At 36.5% G+C, this 18722-nt stretch overlaps 1 protein-coding gene across 1 annotated transcript in view; it reads left to right on the top strand.

The window, feature by feature from the left end:
- Positions 1–1538: 1538 nt before the first annotated feature.
- LOC123869193 (E3 ubiquitin-protein ligase RNF19B-like) overlaps positions 1539–18722 on the top strand; it is a 73136-nt gene continuing 55952 nt past the window's right edge. Inside the window, exon 1 of the mRNA XM_045911996.1 lies at positions 1539–2236. Within this exon, the coding sequence (XP_045767952.1) occupies positions 2113–2236 (124 nt within the window). The 5' untranslated portion in view covers positions 1539–2112. The remainder of the gene's footprint in view (positions 2237–18722) is intronic.

Here is an 18722-nt window from a genome sequence, read left to right as displayed (position 1 = left end):
GCCACAGTTATAACATTGGAATGAATAAAATATTATTCCTTTCATTTTTAGCTTACCTGCAATAGGCATACGCGGTTTTGCCGCACATGTTGCCATGCCCGCAGCGAGCATACTACGTCTTACTGCTTACACCACATGTGACAGGATATCTTATACGTTGAAAGAGAAAGCATTAGATACTGCTCTAACTTCATAGTTTGATTATGGAAAGACTGACACGCAAAAGTAACAGGTCTATACCGTATTGGACAAAGACGATATGGAAAATAAAAGCTCTTTGGCGCCGTAAATTAGTTGTTTCGAATTTGGTGTCCGGAATCAGAAATCTTAATGGATTGTTTTTTTTTAAATTATAGGTTAAAAGATGTGTTGTGACGAAAATAAAACAGAATAATTAATAATGACCTTTTTTAACATCGATGCTTGTCGTGAGAACATTGATGTTTCCAAATATCGATATAAGAACTATGTTGCATCCCTATCCAAAATAATCTCTAAAATAATCTGTATTCTCAGTGCACCACAGAGTCCAGACCCACCCCGGTAATTAAGTATATTGTCTATGGACCTCAAATGATAAGTTGGGTCTAGATGTTGGATCATCTATACAGCCCATTACTAATAAACCTCTATAATTTACTCTTTGGATCCAAACTTTTTTGACATTTCATAAATGATAAAATAAGGCTGAGCACGAATGGCATACAGGTCATCATCATCATCATCATCGCGTGCCTTCTTTGAAACGAAGTTTGGCGATCAAAGAGAATATAATCACTATGTTTGCGATCATCATACGAAAAGCTTCTCTATTAAAAGCCGCCTCTTTGAACTTCAGGTAGCTAACCCCTGTCCACCCCCTTATATCGTCCAACCATTTGCGTCTTTGGCGACCTTGAGCTCTTTTGCCTGCAATTTGGCATACAGGTAACAGGTGTAAAATCTGTAGAACGTAGTATCTACCTAATTCATGGTCCGTGTTTAAAGCAAAATAATAATATGTTTTTAGTCATAGTCTAAAATATAGAAATTCCTTATTAAGTTGCGCAAACTTTGCCTATCCTCGACCTTTTGCATCCAATCGGTGCCAGCCACTTTTCGAATGTCATTGCTCACGAGCGGACCCATGGTAGTTAGGTACTCCAAACTTCGTTTGCAAAAACGCGGTGTCCATTCAAAGAGTGAAACCTTACCATTTAGCGGTCCGGTACGATACTGGTAGAGAGTGAAGGAGTATGGTTTTAATAAAAACTGCCATACCGAATAGTTCGCGACAGGTCGAGATGGCAATCAGGGTACGAGGTGGGGGGTTGCCCCGCAGACCTGTACGTCACCTGAGCTATCCCGCACGAGGTTAAGCGTGAGGATTGTATGGGTGTACAGGGCGTCCCCACCCCGATTGCCATCTCGACCTGTCACGTTCCAGGTTAACTTGCTTCCTTATTAGACTGCATCATCAGTCATCACTTACCACCAGGTGAGATTGCAGTCAAGGACTAACTTGTATCCGAATAACAAACAAAAAATCTAAATGAGAAATTCAGTAGTCTGTGATTGCCCTTCTCGTTCTCGATTACGATTTTTATATGAATGCGAGTAGCACAGACTAGAGTCTACAACTAATAATAATCGAGTAGTCGCTCTCGTTGGTTGAATTGTTGCGCTTGGGTTATAGTCTTTACTTTTTATCTTTTGTATAATTTTTTATTTTGTAAAACATTAGAATCTCGAACATTACTAAAAGTTTAGCTATAGTTTGTTAGATTTAATATAAACTCCTGCCAATCGTGTTAAAATCCCCGGAAAGCTTTTTGCCTGTACAAAGGAGTAAAACGGGATGCTGCTAAAAACTGCATCCGAAATTGTGGACGTGCCCGATTTCATCTACCGAATCTGACCATTGCCACTTTCTCTCGCTTGTGCGTCTCGTCGTGCCGTGAACTGTTACTCAAAACTTGTGAAAAGAATTCTAAAAATTCTGTTAGTACGTGACGTGATTCAGTCTTCAGATGGTTCGTAAAATCGTAACGGTAGTCTGTCTCTGACGCCTGCCGTGTTAACATCGGTTTAACTTGTGTTCAAAGTTAGTGTGATGTATATTTTCGTGTCGTGATGGTGGAACGCGAAGGGATGAGGCGCGGCGGCTGTGGCTGGGGCGGCGGAGTCCTCGGCCGTTGGTCCCTGCGCCGATTGCTCTTGGACAGCCCTTTAGTGGGACGGAGGCTGGCGCATTCAGGTATGTTGCTTTGTCAATATCCACTGTGTACCTTAGCCAAATATACTGAAGAAAAAAAAACAAGTTTGTAAAATTACTATCTTCTTCTAGTTAGTTTTATACTTATTATGGCTATACCAGTTGTTCAGAAAGATCTTATTTGAATAATCAATTATTAACTAAGTATGGTAATGGTGCAAAACAAAATTGTTTTTGTATATTAAGCATGCATTCTAGATGAAGGGATTGTAATAGATGTTGCCCATGACTTTATCAATGTGGATTTGGGTTTTTAATAATCCTGTGGTAACTTTTATTTTCTGGTTTTTTATACCAGTAGCCCATATTCACTCCCGGGATGCAAGTTATCTCTTTACCAAACAGATGATGCTGTGACAGTGTGGATTTAGGTTTTTCCTAATATCTGAAATCTTGTGGTAACTGGGAACTCTTTGATTTTCCCAGTCAAAAAGTAGGTTAGGTTGTTGGGTCATCCAACATCAAAAGTGGTTGAACAGATGGGGTTTGAAAAGCTAGTAGATAGACAAATACAACAGACTCAATTATATCCAAAAGTCATACTGCAGAGATAAATTGGCACTGGATATTAAAAATTTTTTATTATTTTAAATTGTAGTAAAATTTTTATAACCATAACCAATTGTAAGACATTGAAACAATAAGATCTCCAATCAAATAGGTCATTGCCATTAACTTGTATACTGTGAATGAATGTGGTCTTTATGTCTCATCATATAAGGTTGTAAATACTGTTAAACTCCTGAACTGAAGGATCTAAATATAGAATCATACTGACCTATTACAATATTAGTCAATACTTCCCGTCAAAATAAATCCTTGATATAATTTGCTCTTGTTGAAAGTTTTATATATATGTTGCTTTAGATAACAGGATGTTGATTGACTTAATTCAGGGTTGAAGCAACATTAATCTATTTAATGAAGTTCTTGAACTAACAGATTCTTCTCTTTAGAGTTGAATTCCTCATTGCTATTCATGCAATAATAATACAGTGGTTTCTCAGATCCTTCTGCATATAAAACTCAACTGGGAGAATTCACAACTCTAAGGTTGTACAGCTTTTATTAGATGATGTTAATGATAATAACCGGAACCAACATATCATTCTGCTCTCCAAGCCAAGGAGAAAATGAAAAGGCCAAATCCAAAGTTAGTCAGTTACCAACTTGGTTCAATGTTGTTTAACAATCACAGTCGATTGATATGTGGTGTTAGTTATCATCACGAGGTGCCATATTCCACTGACAGACAATTCACAACTTAAATCATTGGGTCCAGATGATTCTAGAAGTCTAGCATCTAGAAGTATGAAATTTAGCACAGGAATTCCTTATATTACATCATAGGTGAGCACTGAGAAAGGATTCTAAAAAAATACTTCCCTGTGATGATATGATGTGGTTTTTGAAAGTTTATTGCATTGATTTGTTAAAGTATGATATGCACTGCCACTACGCTAACCCATCCTCTAGAAGGCAATTTACAGGACATGACTTTTAGTTGCTCATATTTTATTCATATCCACATTCATACTATATCCATTAATTATGCATTCCAATATCATTCATCATTATTTTTAATAGTTTTTTATCACAGATCACATTAAATAACAATAATATAACTCTTTTAGTGTTTTTAAACTATGGCGGGTGATTTCCATTATACTATATGCATTGCCACAAGTACCCCAAAACTAGTCTGGACTCGAGCTTATGTCAACTGACCACATGAATACTGCCAGGAATATCATTATTAATTATAATGCTGGGACCATCAGGGCCCAGCCATTTTTGATTTATTAGGGAGAGTGTGATGTATTAATCTTTAAAGAAAACACTTACCTACTTCTTTAGTTTTTGGTACAATCAAATGAGCACTAGTATATTGTGTTACTCTCTCACATAGTATAATGGCATCTATTAATTATTTTTATTCACTAATATAACATCAGCCATTGTTCTTTGGGAAACAATAATGAGAAACAATTTCCTAACATTGATTAGGTTTTATTGTTTCTTATACATGGAAGTAATAATGGTTGTTCTACATAACATTCTATCATTAAACATAGCTACTCATATGACTCCAATGTTCCAATTGTATAAAGATCTCAAAATTACATTTTGAAACAACTGTCCAAAGCGCCATGGTTCTTGCAGATATCGGAAATCCATGAGCACAAATCCAGCACAGTAAAGGAAGAAATTATTAAAAACTAGACTTGCAACGAATATTCGGTTACTATTCAGTATTCGGCCTATTCGGCTGCTTTTATTATATTCGGCCGAATACCAAATACTTAAATAATATATTTTGTCATAGAGAAATAATTGGTAAAATGAAAAATTAAAATCGATTGATTACGTATACCTATATTCATATTTTCATTTCTGTTATAATCATTTAAGTAGTCATTGGTGCATAACACAGGTACATAATCATCTTCTGAATTGGAATGGAGGATTCCATGTATGGAATAAATGGAGGATTCTATGTATTTGAATTATTGTGGTAATCAAAAGTTAGAAGGGTAAGGTTCTCATTTCTTTTATAATCATTTATTAAGTAGTCATTGTTACATAAAACAGGTACATATTTTAATAAGGAGCGCGAAACAATCACGTCTGTACAAGTTTTTGGCGCTAAAATCCAGCCGAATACTTTTGCCTAATATTCGGCTATTCGGTCAGGGGCCTCGCCGAATATTCGGTATTCGGTATACTGCCGAATATACTATTCGTTGCAAGTCTATTAAAAACTGTAGTTGCAACTACAAAACAAGACTTACTAACCATCCAAATCGCCTGGCAGTGCAGTTGACAATGCCACAGGCAATTTGTCTACTAAAGAGAAAGCATATACATATATATTATACATAAGTATAATATATATGTAACATATATATTATACATAAGTATAATATATATGTAACATATATATTATACATAAGTATAATATATATATTATATACTAGACATTTAGCTGGGACTAATGGAGTTTTCCCGCTGGGAAGTTGCTTCTTGTCCTCCAACCAATCTGCTCATCGTCCACTGACTAATTGCATGATATAGCAACTAAAACAAAACAAAATTCCCCCTCCTCCTTTTCTCCTTCATCTACTTTTACAACACAAGCTTTTTAATTTAAAAAGCTTGTGTTAATATACATAATACCTATTTTCTTAGAAATATATACCCTCTACTGTTATTATAGTATATTATTGATGATATGTGCTAGATAATAGTGTATTTCCCTGATTAGTTATTTATGAAAGTCGAGCATCAGCTGAGAGATTTTTTTTTTCCTCTCTCGTCTGGCTTTACAAAGATTGAAATTACAATGTCAAGTTTGTAGTTATTTGCAACAAGTTAGATAAACTATACAAGTTTGGACCCCGTCTGTGCCGGCGGTCACCGAAATATGCACAACACCCCCTTAGAGCGCTTTCCGGTCAGTTTTAACAAAAAAAAAAAACACTTCAAAAAGGCAGAGCACGCCCGCCAGCTAACACCAACACAGACGAAGTCTTGAGAGATTATATCCGAAGGAATTGAAAAATAAAGGATGCCTTACTTTCCCCTCTGTGCAACTATAGGGTTGCCAGGTATAAAGAGGCAAGTATGCTTTATTTATATACCCTCATCTGTTATATATATTAAATGAAAAATTATTTTATTCCCAATCCAACTGTATTAGGTTGTGTTAACAAAAGTTCACCAGCTAACTACTTGATTTATCACACTAATATTATAAAGGCGAAAGTTTGTATGTGTGTGTGTGTGTGTGTGTGTGTGTGTGTGTGTGTGTGTGTGTGTGTGTGTGTGTGTGTGTGTGTGTGTGTGTGTGTGTGTGTGTGTGTGTGTGTGTGTGTGTGTGTGTGTGTGTGTGTGTGTGTGTGTGTGTGTGTGTGTGTGTGTGTGTATGTTTGCTACTCCTTCACGCAAAAACTACTGGACGGATTTGGCTGAAATTTAGAATAGAGATAGATAATATCCTGGATTAGCACATAGGCTACTTTTTATCCCGGAAAATCGAAGAGTTCCCACGGGATTTCGAAAAACCTAAATCCGCGCGGGCGAAGTCGCGGGCATCGGCTAGTTTAAAATAAATATAGAAGTAGGATGTATGTAGGTTAGGTACCTACTTTACTTGAATAATTAGGTAAAGTGGGTACAATAAAATAATCTTAAAATCCTACACAAATGTTTATATTACCCAAAAACGGATTGCTTAATATTTCCTTGCAAACAAACAATATTAATGTTTTTAGTATCATCTTCAACCTTGCGGGATTACATTTTGAAAGTAATGCACCTCATTAAACTGTTACAGACGACCTTAAAGCAATTGGGTTAAGGTATTGTGTGTCACCTGCATGCTACTTAATTGTTGTATGAATTATACATGTGGTTTATATGGTCACAAAATATTTTTAACTCCCGACCCAAAAAGAGGGGTGTTATAAGTTTGACGTGTGTATCTGTGTATCTGTGTGTCTGTGTATCTGTGTATCTGTGTATCTGTCTGTGGCATCGTAGCGCCTAAACGAATGAACCGATTTAATGTACTTTTTTTTTGTTTGAAAGGTGGCTTGATCGAGAGTGTTCTTAGCTATAATCCAAAAAAATTGGTTCAGCCGTTTAAGAGTTATCAGCTCTTTTCTAGTTTTCTTGTAGAAAAGAAGGTTAGATAACCGTTAGGTTCATAATATTATGTCAATTGACAAATGTCAAGCTGTCAAGATGGACGTTGCCTAGATACATAATTATTTATTTGAAAATGATGTTTTGGAAAACTCAGATACTTTGTCGGGGGTGTTATAAATTTTTAATTTACACTTGTTATCCATTTTATTCAGAAATACAGTTGTTAGGTATATCCTAACTATTTATTATAAAATAGCTAAACGCGACTTCGTCCGCGTGGATTTAAGTTTTAAAATTCCGTAGGAACTCCTAGATTTTCTGGGATAAAAAGTAATTCCCCAGGTCTATAATTCTATCCATGCTAAAATCACGCTGATCCGTCGCGACGTGATTAAAAGAAAATTAGAGTTGTATTGGGTCTTCGCTGTGCGTTGATGGATCATTCAGTCAAGACGTCTTTTTATATGTATCATCATCAACCCATGGCTGGCTCACTACTGAGCACGGATCTCCTCCCATAATGAGAAGGGTTTGGCCAAGTAAGATTGGCAGACTTCACACACCTTTTAGAAAATTATGGAGAACAAGCATGCAGGTTTCCTCACGATGTGTGATACTCAAATTGCTTAAGACGCGCATAGCTCCGAAAAGTTTGAACCCCAAACGACCCCGAGCAGAAGGCCAACATCTTAACCACTAGGGCCTAGGCTATCACCGCTGTGTGTGCATGACGATAATACTTAATAATTATTTATTTAAGAGTGAAACATCAAAGTGAAAACCAATTTCCGTTTAAAGCGGATATTGTAGAGACGACGGAAGCTTTGCCAGTTTTTCACTCGTCCAGAGCTCAGTTAACTAGTTAGTGTCAACAAACGGTTTTTGCATGACCTTTTTTCGTAGCCTGTAGATTTTTTTTCAGCTTTTCATTATTGTACTTATTACAAATCCATATCTATACTAAAAAATAAAATTGGAGTGTCTGTCTGTAATTTCGAAATAACTACCGCATATTAAGGTCATGTGGTTATTTGAACGATACTATAACCGAATCACACGTTTTTAAAATTTTTGTCTGTCTGTCTGTCTGTCTGTCTGTCTGTCTGTTTGAAAAGGCTAATCTTGGAAACGGCTGAACCGATTTTGACGGGATTTTCACAGACAAGTAGAGAATTGACCAGGGAGTAACATAGGCTACTTTTTTAACCGACTTTCAAAAAGGGAGTTGTGTTTTTCTACCTATGTACACCGAAATCTCCGAGATTTCTGAACCGATTTGCGTCATTTCTTTTTTAATCGATAGAGGAACTTTGCGACATTGTTTCATAAAAAATTTGGAGTCCAACTCCTCAATCCTGATGCTGCAGGGGATCTGACCAATCCACGCGGGCGAAGCTGCGGGCATCAGCTAGTATTATTTAAAAAAGATTTAGACTTCTGACTGCAAATGGATCTATCAATACACAAGCTTAAACCAAAAAGAAAAATAAAAACACGATTTTTTTTTTAGTCTACTCCCCGTTAAATAAGAGATGCAAGTCCATCATTTTTCAAGTTATTTTCCTGAAAATTGGTATAATTGTATTTTCGGTTACAAATGAAGAGGGTTTTTGGGAATTCAACCCACACACCAATTTTCTAAATTCCATGGCGGATGGTTCAGCTAGCTCTAGTATAAAAAATCATTAGGAATATCTGAGAGTAAACCAAGATCGCAGTTTATTTACCTTACACGTGTTCTTTTATATTTTTTCCGCAAACATGAGATTATCTTTGAGAGATCCTTGTTTTATAGTCGGTAACCGCACTAGAAACCTTGCCTACATAATTATTAATAACTGTGGTTTTGAAACAAAGTTACATCTCGTTCTATCGTAAACTATCGTGCTACGTAATCATGTCTACCTGGTTCCTATAGTTACTCAGATAAGTATACGAAAAAAATACAATCAAGTGCGATTCGGACTCGCACACAAAGGGTTCCGTACCATCGTTCTTTTTTTGTGATGTAACCACTAATTCCCGATTTCGGATTTCTCCCTTAACTTGTGCTATATATGACATTGCTACCTACCACATTCTATGTTTCTTAGTCAACGGGAAGTACCCTATAGGTCTTGATTCCCTTGACGGGTCTTGAGAAACACGGCCGACAGACAGATAGACGGACAGACAGACAGATGGACAGACAGACAGACAGATGGACAGACAAGAAAGTCATTCTATAAGGTTTCCTTTCGAGGCATGGAACCCTAAAAACAAGAAACGACATTATAATATTATTTAAAGGTCAAGTTGGTATCTTTCCACTTCAGTTCACACTAAAATACCTGGATCGTAAATAATTTGCAAATTCTATGTACTTAGGTATGTCCTGAATCTGGAATAAATTCAAATTCAAATTACTGACTAAATTATTGAGAAATTTCTATTAGGTAACAATAAAGTAACAATCCGCTTTAAAAGCATTTAAAGGTAAAACACCTCATGCATATTGAATGATGCATTGAGATTGATGACTAACATATCACCCGATGACGTTACTCAGTCGTGAAAAGATTTAAATTATTTATTACCTATTCTACCTATAAAATTGAATTTGGCCGATTTTATTTCCAATATAAGTGAAGTGATCTGCTCGACTTGATTTGGACATCTAAAGAGGATGTAAGAGGATTGTTCTGGGAAAAAGCAATAGGTAAATAAATACTTGGATGGTCAAATAACGATCGCAACAACTTTTAACATATTATTTGTTGCCCACGGGCAAGAAAGTATATGTGCAAGAGTTCAATGGGTCTTGAAAGAAAATAAATACAATGCTTAGCGAAATTCCCTGTTGATTTTCTCCTTCCAAAAGCCTTTCCTTTCAAAAAGAAGAACTTTTCCTTTATTAAATCGATTATTATTATTACGAATCGAAATATATACCTATCGAATCGAAAGACTGCGAAATTCCTACCGAAATCAGGAAAGGAAAAGTTCTGCATTTGGAAAAGAAACGCTTTCGGAAGGAAAAAATTTAAAGAAACGTCAGGAAACGCTCAGTGTATAAATGAAAAAAATAGATATATATTTACTTAATTTGGTTACGATAAAAAGTTTCTGAAAAACCAGGAAAAACGATGGCACAACTGCTCAGTTTTTCCGATAGTTTTTCATGGGTTTTCACAGAAGTTTATTAATACACAGTAGTTACTTAACTATGTATAATTACTCGGACATGATCGCAGGTTTTGTTAATAACTTCCCGAAATTCTACTTTACACACATTTGTAAAAACCACCATAATATGACCATTTTGCACTGTTGACTATATTCACGAAAACAGGAAAACAGTAACTAACTTACCAGTTCTATGTTAAACTGAGATGTTAATTCTTCGAAATCTCTTTGCCAAGCAGTTGAGCGGGCACAAAATATAACTGAATCTATGAATGTTGAAGAAATCAATATTTTTCTGTCGAATAACATGACGTTTCGTGAATATGATTTACCTACTTTTCAAAAATCCTTTCTTATCGGATGTTTACGTCATAATAGCTATCTGCATACCAAATTTCAGCCCGATCCGTCCAGTATATCTCCAGTAGTTTGACCTGTTGTTTGATACATCAGTCAGCCAGTCAGTCAGCTTTGCCTTTTAAATATATTTAGATAACAATAACTGTCCAATCATTCGTGATTCGCTCGCTTCTACATTATTTATTCGATGCGCGTTCATTGTAAGTAATGTAACCAAAGAAAGTGTAAGAGTAAACTCGTGTTTTCATACATATTCGTTTTTACGAATAGGCGACACGTCTTTAAGTTACTGATTGCGTGACTGCTCTTTTTATGCAGACCGATCAAATCAGTTGACAATATAAGCAGTCCCTGGCTCACTAGCATCATGCTAAGCCGAAAAGGGTGTATTGACTTTGAAACTCTCGATGTATTCTTTTCCAAATGTTTGGAAATATTATAACAAAAAAACCGGTCAAGTGCGTGCTGAACCTCGCTCTTTAGGGTTCTGTACATAATATTTTGGGTGTATGAAATATTTCTTTTCCGAGCTAGAACATCGCAATAAACCGTGAAAGAAAAACCCAAAAAATGTTCGTTTGTTTTAGGCACAGCTTACAAACTAAAAAATAAACGAACTATTTTATAAATCGTTGTTTTCAGTATTTGTTGTTTAAATACAGTCCGAAATTTCATATTCCTAACTAATTTAGTTTTTGAGATACGTCACAAAACTGGTCTAAAACCTGTGCTAAAACCGACAACTTTGACGTTTGGCACGCACTAATACGTGCTAGTACGTCTGTATGACAGCTGCCTTCCTCATAAGGGAATGTCCACCGCACCTCACTTGCTTGCTCATCTCATGGGCATCTACCGCGAGCTCGGATTCCATTGACTCTTCCTTGAACTACTAGACTTTTAATGGAAATATTATGTAACCATCAGAAAGTAAAAGAATCAGATATTTTGTTTAAGATCAGTGTGTCTTTGTATGTTTGTAGTACTGCACCACGATGACCTCACAGACATGACTGCGATACGCATTTTTTTTTTCCTATTCTTTCAACATAAGGCGCATGAGTCAATGTTATTTTAAATACCACTAGTTTATTTCCATACGTGGAAAGCGTTTCCGCTTCTGGCTTCCCAGATCATTACGGCACGAAGAATCGATTCTCGATTGCGCGGCATCGCGTCGATATATAGAGAAAACTGTTTTTATCAGTACGCGGGAGTACATGATGTACGTAACGTACACGTATGTACCGTCGGCCTCAGAATTCGAGTAGCTAAACTATTCCATCAAAAACCTGTCGCACTTATGACCTATTTCTATAACCACGCCACACACCTAACGCACGTGCATAACCGTATCACGCAAATATGACCATTAAGGTGTTAAATGACTTACGGCCTTTGACTGTACCTGTTTATTACAATGACATGCTAAATGTGAAACCCAAATTATTACCAGCGAGTATAGCATAGATTTCTTATAATGACAATGTGATAATGATTCAATTCTAATTATTCAAAAAAGTCAACTCATCTACTGTTACCTAAAATACAAATTATTGTTTTTAACCCCCTACAAAAAAGTGATGGGGGTCTAGAACATAGGTACTTCTAGAAAAAGTTTAGGCTTTGGTGTAGATGTTCGTTTGCTGTTTATTTAATTTAAAACTGACACAACAGATTAATTAATTAAAAATATATATACTTGAAAAAAATATTGTTCTACAATTTAATCGTATCGGGACGTAGTGCTTTCCAAAATCACAACTTTTGCCCTTTTCCACGCACCATTGCATATGTTTAAATTAAGGAAACCCACCATAGAAACTAACGAGGAAGTGTTTAAAAATTTTGTCAATGCCACAATTTGGCACTCTGCCTGTTTTCGTTTGTATACTAGAAACTGTAGTATTTTGTAATAGTGTCAACATCCTGTGATTCGTGATTCCATAAATTAAAAGCCAGTGTTTTGGAATAAAGCTTCTGGGCATTGGGTACTGCCAAAACATGCCAATATAACACAAAATTCAGAGAAAGATGAATTATTGTAAAATGGCAAAATGTTCTGCAATATAACGACTCTCTTCTACCGACAAAGTTATATTGAAGATCTTAATATGATTATTAAGGGCATTTTATATCAATTTCTATAAGTGCAAAAACAAATCTAAAACATCATCATCATCATCAACCCATCGCCGGCTCAATACTGAGCCTGGGTCTCCTCTCAGAATGAGAAAGGTTTGGCCATATTCTACCAAGCTGGCCAAGTGCGGATTGGCAGCTTCACACACCTTTGAGAACATTATGGAGAACTCTTAGGCATGCAGGTTTCTTCACGATGTTTTCTTTCACCGTTAAAGCAAGCGACATTTAAAACGCACATACCTAACTCCGAAAACATAACGTGTAGAAACCAAATAGGAAACGGGTTTAACAAAAACTGACATACCTCTTCCAAGTGAGCCCGCTTCCATCTTAGACTGCATCATCACTTATCACCAGGTGAGATTGCAGTTAAGGGCTAACTTGTATCTGAATAAAAATAAATAACCAAGAGGTGCATGCCCAGGATCGGACCCCGGAAACCCCTAAAATGGCCGCCATGAAAATTAAAAAAAAAATAGTGTTATTTCTTGTGCGATGTTACGGAACCATTCACGTGCGACTTCAACTCGCACTTGACCGATTTTTAAATCAAATTAAGGTAACCCAGTTAAGAGCGGACTGCGAAATACTTCTCAACGATACACACGTCACTTTCACCAGCATCCAGCGACAGGCTTAAAAACGAAACCGAATATACTCGTAAGTGTTGACTCGCACAAGACTTTCGAGGCACGAATATGTTACGCCTATTGACTATCTTATAGGTAATGGCCGTGGCGTGCGTGAGCATGTGACAAATCGAAATGATCTAGGTACTACTTTGTTGTCTTGTTTATTAGGCTGCTCTATAAAGTTGTGTTATATCTCATTATTATTGCGGTACGTAACCCAGCACTGGAAAGCGTTGGAAAATATTAGTGGACGGCATAAAAGTGAACAAGACAGTTTTCCTTGTAAGATACCTTTGTCCAGTTGTGGACACCGCTTGAAATTACAGCTCGATATTCACAGATAAGGCATTCCCTTATCTGTGTCGACATTAAATAATTTTCTTGGTCTAGCTGACGCCTGCGACGTCGTCGTCCGCGTGGATTTAGGTTTTTATATATCCCGTGGAAACTCTTTGATTTTTCAGGATAAAAAGTAGCCTATGTCACTCACCAGGTTTTTGATTATACCCATGCAAAAAATCACGTCGATCCGTTGCTCTGTTGCGACGTGATTGAAGGACAAACCAACAAACAAACACACTTTCGCATTTATATGGGTAGAGATTTGTAAAATCTGGCGTCCGTTGCGACAGTCGAAGGTTGTCAAGGGTATAAAGTGCAATCTTGGCAAGTGCAAACGGCTTAAACAGGATTGTATTTTTTGAGTTGGCTTATGTGCAAGGTCGCAATAAATACTGGTTAACTGGGTACAAACAGTACATTATTGTATTTGTTTTGTTCGTACAATTACGTAAGCCAGCCAGTTATTTGGCAACAACATCTTTAAAGTTTATCTTTTATCTTTTCCTTAAAAAAAAATTGAGTCTCATTGAAAGTTGATGTAGGATTGTTGATTTTGCGTTGCTTGATAGTACTTAATAGTTAAACTGTCGTAATAGGTAAATGAGATGGACAATTATTATAATAACTGATGGGTCATCGATAAATGTGGTAGAACGAGTATCTATCTGCCTGTTAAGATATTGAATGATAATAATTTATTCGTAATGTTGCTTATTGATACAACAGGTTATTATGTATGTCGGTTAGTGGTCCAACAAAAGTTAGATGATGTAAGCGTGTAAAAAATCTATCAAGTAAATCATTTCAACATATTTTGGATACTATCTTAATCTTATTTTACCTTTCGGTTTTACTTACTACTTTCCCTTTCCAAAGTATAAGTTATTTTTAAGGAATTTCTAATTAGGTGAATAGTTGAAGAATTTACTTACGTTGATGCGTGTGCTGAGATTTTTTGACTATTCAATGTACTTGAGTAATAGAACAGAATATTTTCTTATTCTAATAAACTTTAAAAAGTATTAGAATCGTCAAAATAATTTACTAGTTTGTTACATGAGAGCGGGATCTCTTGATACCTGTTCGGGGTGCTCCTCAGATGGTGTGTAGGGACTATGTTGGTTCCCTGAGGAGGGTCCTCAGCAGGCGCCGCTGGCTGGGTTGCTCGACCGTGTTTAGCCCCGTGGCCCAGCCACCGGGCGATGCGTGGAACACCGTAGGGATAGACGATAGATAGACGAGTCCGACATAACCTCCGTGCCTCCCCGGGCACGATGGTATCCATAAGGATTTCTCCACGAAAAAAAGGTACTTAAAGAGTAAGGTAAGGTAAGGTTTACTGTTATGGAAATAAACAAAATAATCTAGATCTAATAATCTAAATCTGAGCAAGTACCACAATCAAGATTAGTCATTTTTAGGGTTCCGTACCTCAAAAGGAAAAACGGAACCCTTATAGGATCACTTTTTTGTGTACAACTGAATTAGCAGCAATGTGCTGATTCGGCATGTGACATGTCTTACGACTATTACTTTGTCACTATATAAAGTATAAACAAATTCCTCTCTTAAAATAAAGACGAGTACTTTGTTGCGTTTAATTTTGTCTTTAATCTTTATAACATGTTTGCAGCGCATTATTATCAGGGCTTTAAAACTACTGCGCTTCATTGTGTAACATTGTGTACTTTTAAATTCAAGATCCCACCTAATGTTCTAATAGAAACACTAGAAACAGAAAATAAGATGCTGAGAAGCAAAAAGTAGGTCATCTCGATCCCGATGTCGAGAGTCCATTGTCACGGTATAAAACAGACTGTACTCGTAAATATAAAATGTGGGAGCCAAGTTAGCTAGATTTTCTCTTAAGAAATAGGTTACAATTTAGGCCCGCAAAACAGGGTCCGTTGGTAGAAATGCTAACCTGCCTAGTTACCTATTTCCAATGGCCTCCCATTTGTGGATATTCCACAGGTTATATCGTATTTATTTCTGTTTTTCTAAATTTTTGATTTTACTGGTACTTGTAGACGTGATGGAGAAATATCAACATGTGGAAAAAGGGGTGTCCTGATCCTGACAGCTAAGTTCTTTTATCACGTCATACGATATCAGTCTTTCGGATAAATTCTTACTTTATTTAATCTAATATTTTGAATTTCAGTTTCAATTATTTAAGTAGCTTTTTGCCAGATTTAGTGTAGTACGCGACAGGCTGAGATGGCAATCGGGGTATGAGGTGGAGGGACGCCCCGCATATCCGCACGTCACCGGCCCTCGCCGCAGCCGGTTGGCGCGGGGGATGTATGGGTGTGCGGGGCGTCCCCACCCCGGTTGCCATCTCAGCCTGTCGCGCACTACACTTATCCCTCTTGAAAGTTATGAAAGGCATTAAAAGTAATTTGCGTGTCAGTTTGAATTCGAATCATATAAACACTTTTTTAATTTCTAGGCATTCTATGATGAATCATGATATAATCATTAAATGATACACAAGCATAACAGACTATATTGTGCAGTTAATGATATAATCATCGGTCGATTTGTAGGTTTATTGCGCATTTCATTATTACGTGTTGTCATCTAATAATTTTGTAAGGAATAACGAGCCATAGTTGCAAATGCGCCAATTATCAGATTGAGTAATAGAGAAGTAACGAATCTAGTTGCCAGGAATAAGTTATTCGTATTTTTTTCTAAAGTTTTTATTCTAACAAATAGGAAAGGACCAACAGTAATTACTAGTATGACCACCGAATTTGACTAGTCAGACTTGTTAGGTTCGCAATTTTTATCTTCCTGCCCTTGAGGCTGATCAGATTGTCCATTTAAGTATCCATTTACCTACTGTTTTCCCCTCAAGGGTCTAAAATGTACAGATATTATACAGATCATTAGTAAACTTTAAAAAATAGGTACATATTAATATTTTGTATGTATGTTCATCTATATGTATCATCATAATTATGTTGGTTTATCTATAGATTCTTTAGCTAATAATAATTGTATGAATGCTATGTTATAGAATTAGATCGTCCGACTGTAGGAAATACCTTAGATTTTACCTTCTTGAAGTGTCTTAGTAATATTGTAGAATTATACATGTATTATGATTTATGATACATACATATTATATCCTGGTCGGCCGGGGTTTTACACAATATGGTATAATATATGATATGCGCGGGGAATATTAAACGCTTGAAAGCATTAGTGGCAATTAAATGGCAAAAAACCGGTCAAGAGCGAGTCAGACTCGCACACGAAGAGTTCCGTACAGACACGACAGACAGACAACGAAGTGATCCTATAAAAGTTCCTTATTTCGAACCCTAAAAATGACCTCTCTACCTCTTTGGCGCATTATTTAAGATTGTTACCAGACCCTGCCTTCAGACAAAGGCTTCGTCCAGCCTTTTCTGACTTCGGTCTGACCCTTCTTTCAATTTGGCCCACTGATTTTAAGATCATCTCCCGCCTTCTTTTCTGTACCCATCCGATTTAGCATCTCTTGGGTTACACTTTCTACTTTTGTTCTTGATAAAAATCTAGGTCTATTATATTGTACATTTATTCTGTATTATTTCTTGATATCTGACGCTCCCTTCCATCGCAATTTCGTAAAGCGTTTTGTCATCGAAAAAATGTTAGTCTCTAAGATCTGGGGCAGCATAATAATCCGTCCAGCTAAACAAAAAGAGAAAAAAATGCCGCCGATTTGAAATAGAAATTTTTCTCTTTAGAACGCTGTGAACTGTTAACTTTTATACCTATTTTTTAATGGCCTTAATGAATTCCAAGATGCAGGCGTGGGCGATGAGCAAATTTTCACTTTATTTATAACTCGAGTTTCTTCAAAGGCTCTTTGGTAGAAACATAACTAGTAGAGACGACTGAAAAAACTTAATTAGACTCAAAACAAATTTCTAACGCTTGGGAATGCTGCTAAATATTTCTTTCTTGTTCAAATAATAATGGCTGGTCTTATTCGAGAAGCAAGCTTCATAATAGAGACTATAGAGCATGGTAATGCTTGGTGTTGATTCCACATATTCGAATCTGCTTATACTTGAAGACTCAATGAGCCCCCACACAGTTAGATGATAAATGTTCGACGAACAAACTCATTGAGCATTGCACGGAATTAATTTTTAGACTAGGGAGTAGGTTCCCCTAATGTGCTACTGTTATACTGAAATGATGGGTTGTGTTGTTTGCGCTATAGCTGCGCCAAAGAAAAAATCTGCGCTTTTTTCGTGGAATTTCGCTAATTTTGTCCCTACTTTTAAACGTGATGCATGCACAAGGAAATATACCTAAAGCTTCTAATAATACATATGTTCATAAGAAAATAAAGAAATATTTAGTTAAGACGTTTACATTAAAAGCGGATACAACAAATACGTTGAATAAAATCAAATAACGCGTGTTACTTCAAGCATTTTCCTTGTTTGTTCATTTGTTGGTTGAGTTAACGTCAATATTATCTGTGATCTAATTCGAAAGGAGGCTTGTCTAAACTCTAAACGTAGGCCATGTCGGTATTTTCCTCAAGCCCATTCTTGTGATTGTGTTGATAAATTTGGCATTCAAACACCTTTTGTCGTTGAACTTATATTTCTCCTTCGCCAAGCCCCACGTCCGACTGAAAATGATAGCATATCATTTTCAGTAGTTTTTAGTAGTTTCATGAGGTATTTTTTTTTTTACCTGAGAGAAACTACTTTATGAATATATCGCATCAGAGGCATGTAGGTGCGTGGGCTTACAAAGCAATCGTAGTTCGAGTGAAAAATGCCGACCAATCTGCCCTAAAGCATTTAGGTACGTTGTGGCAACGCTACATCTTATAGGTAGCTTACTCTTGGTCGTCATCTCAATCGATTGAAGTGAACTGCTGGACAAAGTTTACGTTAGTAGTTAATATCTAAATTTTTGTTAGTGACACTGTGTCTTTCTTTCTTGAACGAATGTCTCCATTTTTCTCCTTCACCACTCCCTCTTTTGCTCATTATCGCTTTCGCTCTCACTTATGACTAGGAAAAAGATCCCGATTTCATTAAATCCCGAAGCTCCTTGCTAGAGATGAATATTCATAACTTCTATGACCTAAGTCCTAATCTATAAAAATGCTATGATATTGCTTGCATAAATTCTAAAGCTAAGTATTTCAC

This window comes from Maniola jurtina, chromosome 10, assembly GCF_905333055.1.
Source record: "Maniola jurtina chromosome 10, ilManJurt1.1, whole genome shotgun sequence".
Taxonomy (NCBI): domain Eukaryota; kingdom Metazoa; phylum Arthropoda; class Insecta; order Lepidoptera; family Nymphalidae; genus Maniola; species Maniola jurtina.
The sequence above is the reverse complement of the archived record's forward strand: the minus strand, read 5'-3'. Positions and strand labels throughout refer to the sequence as shown.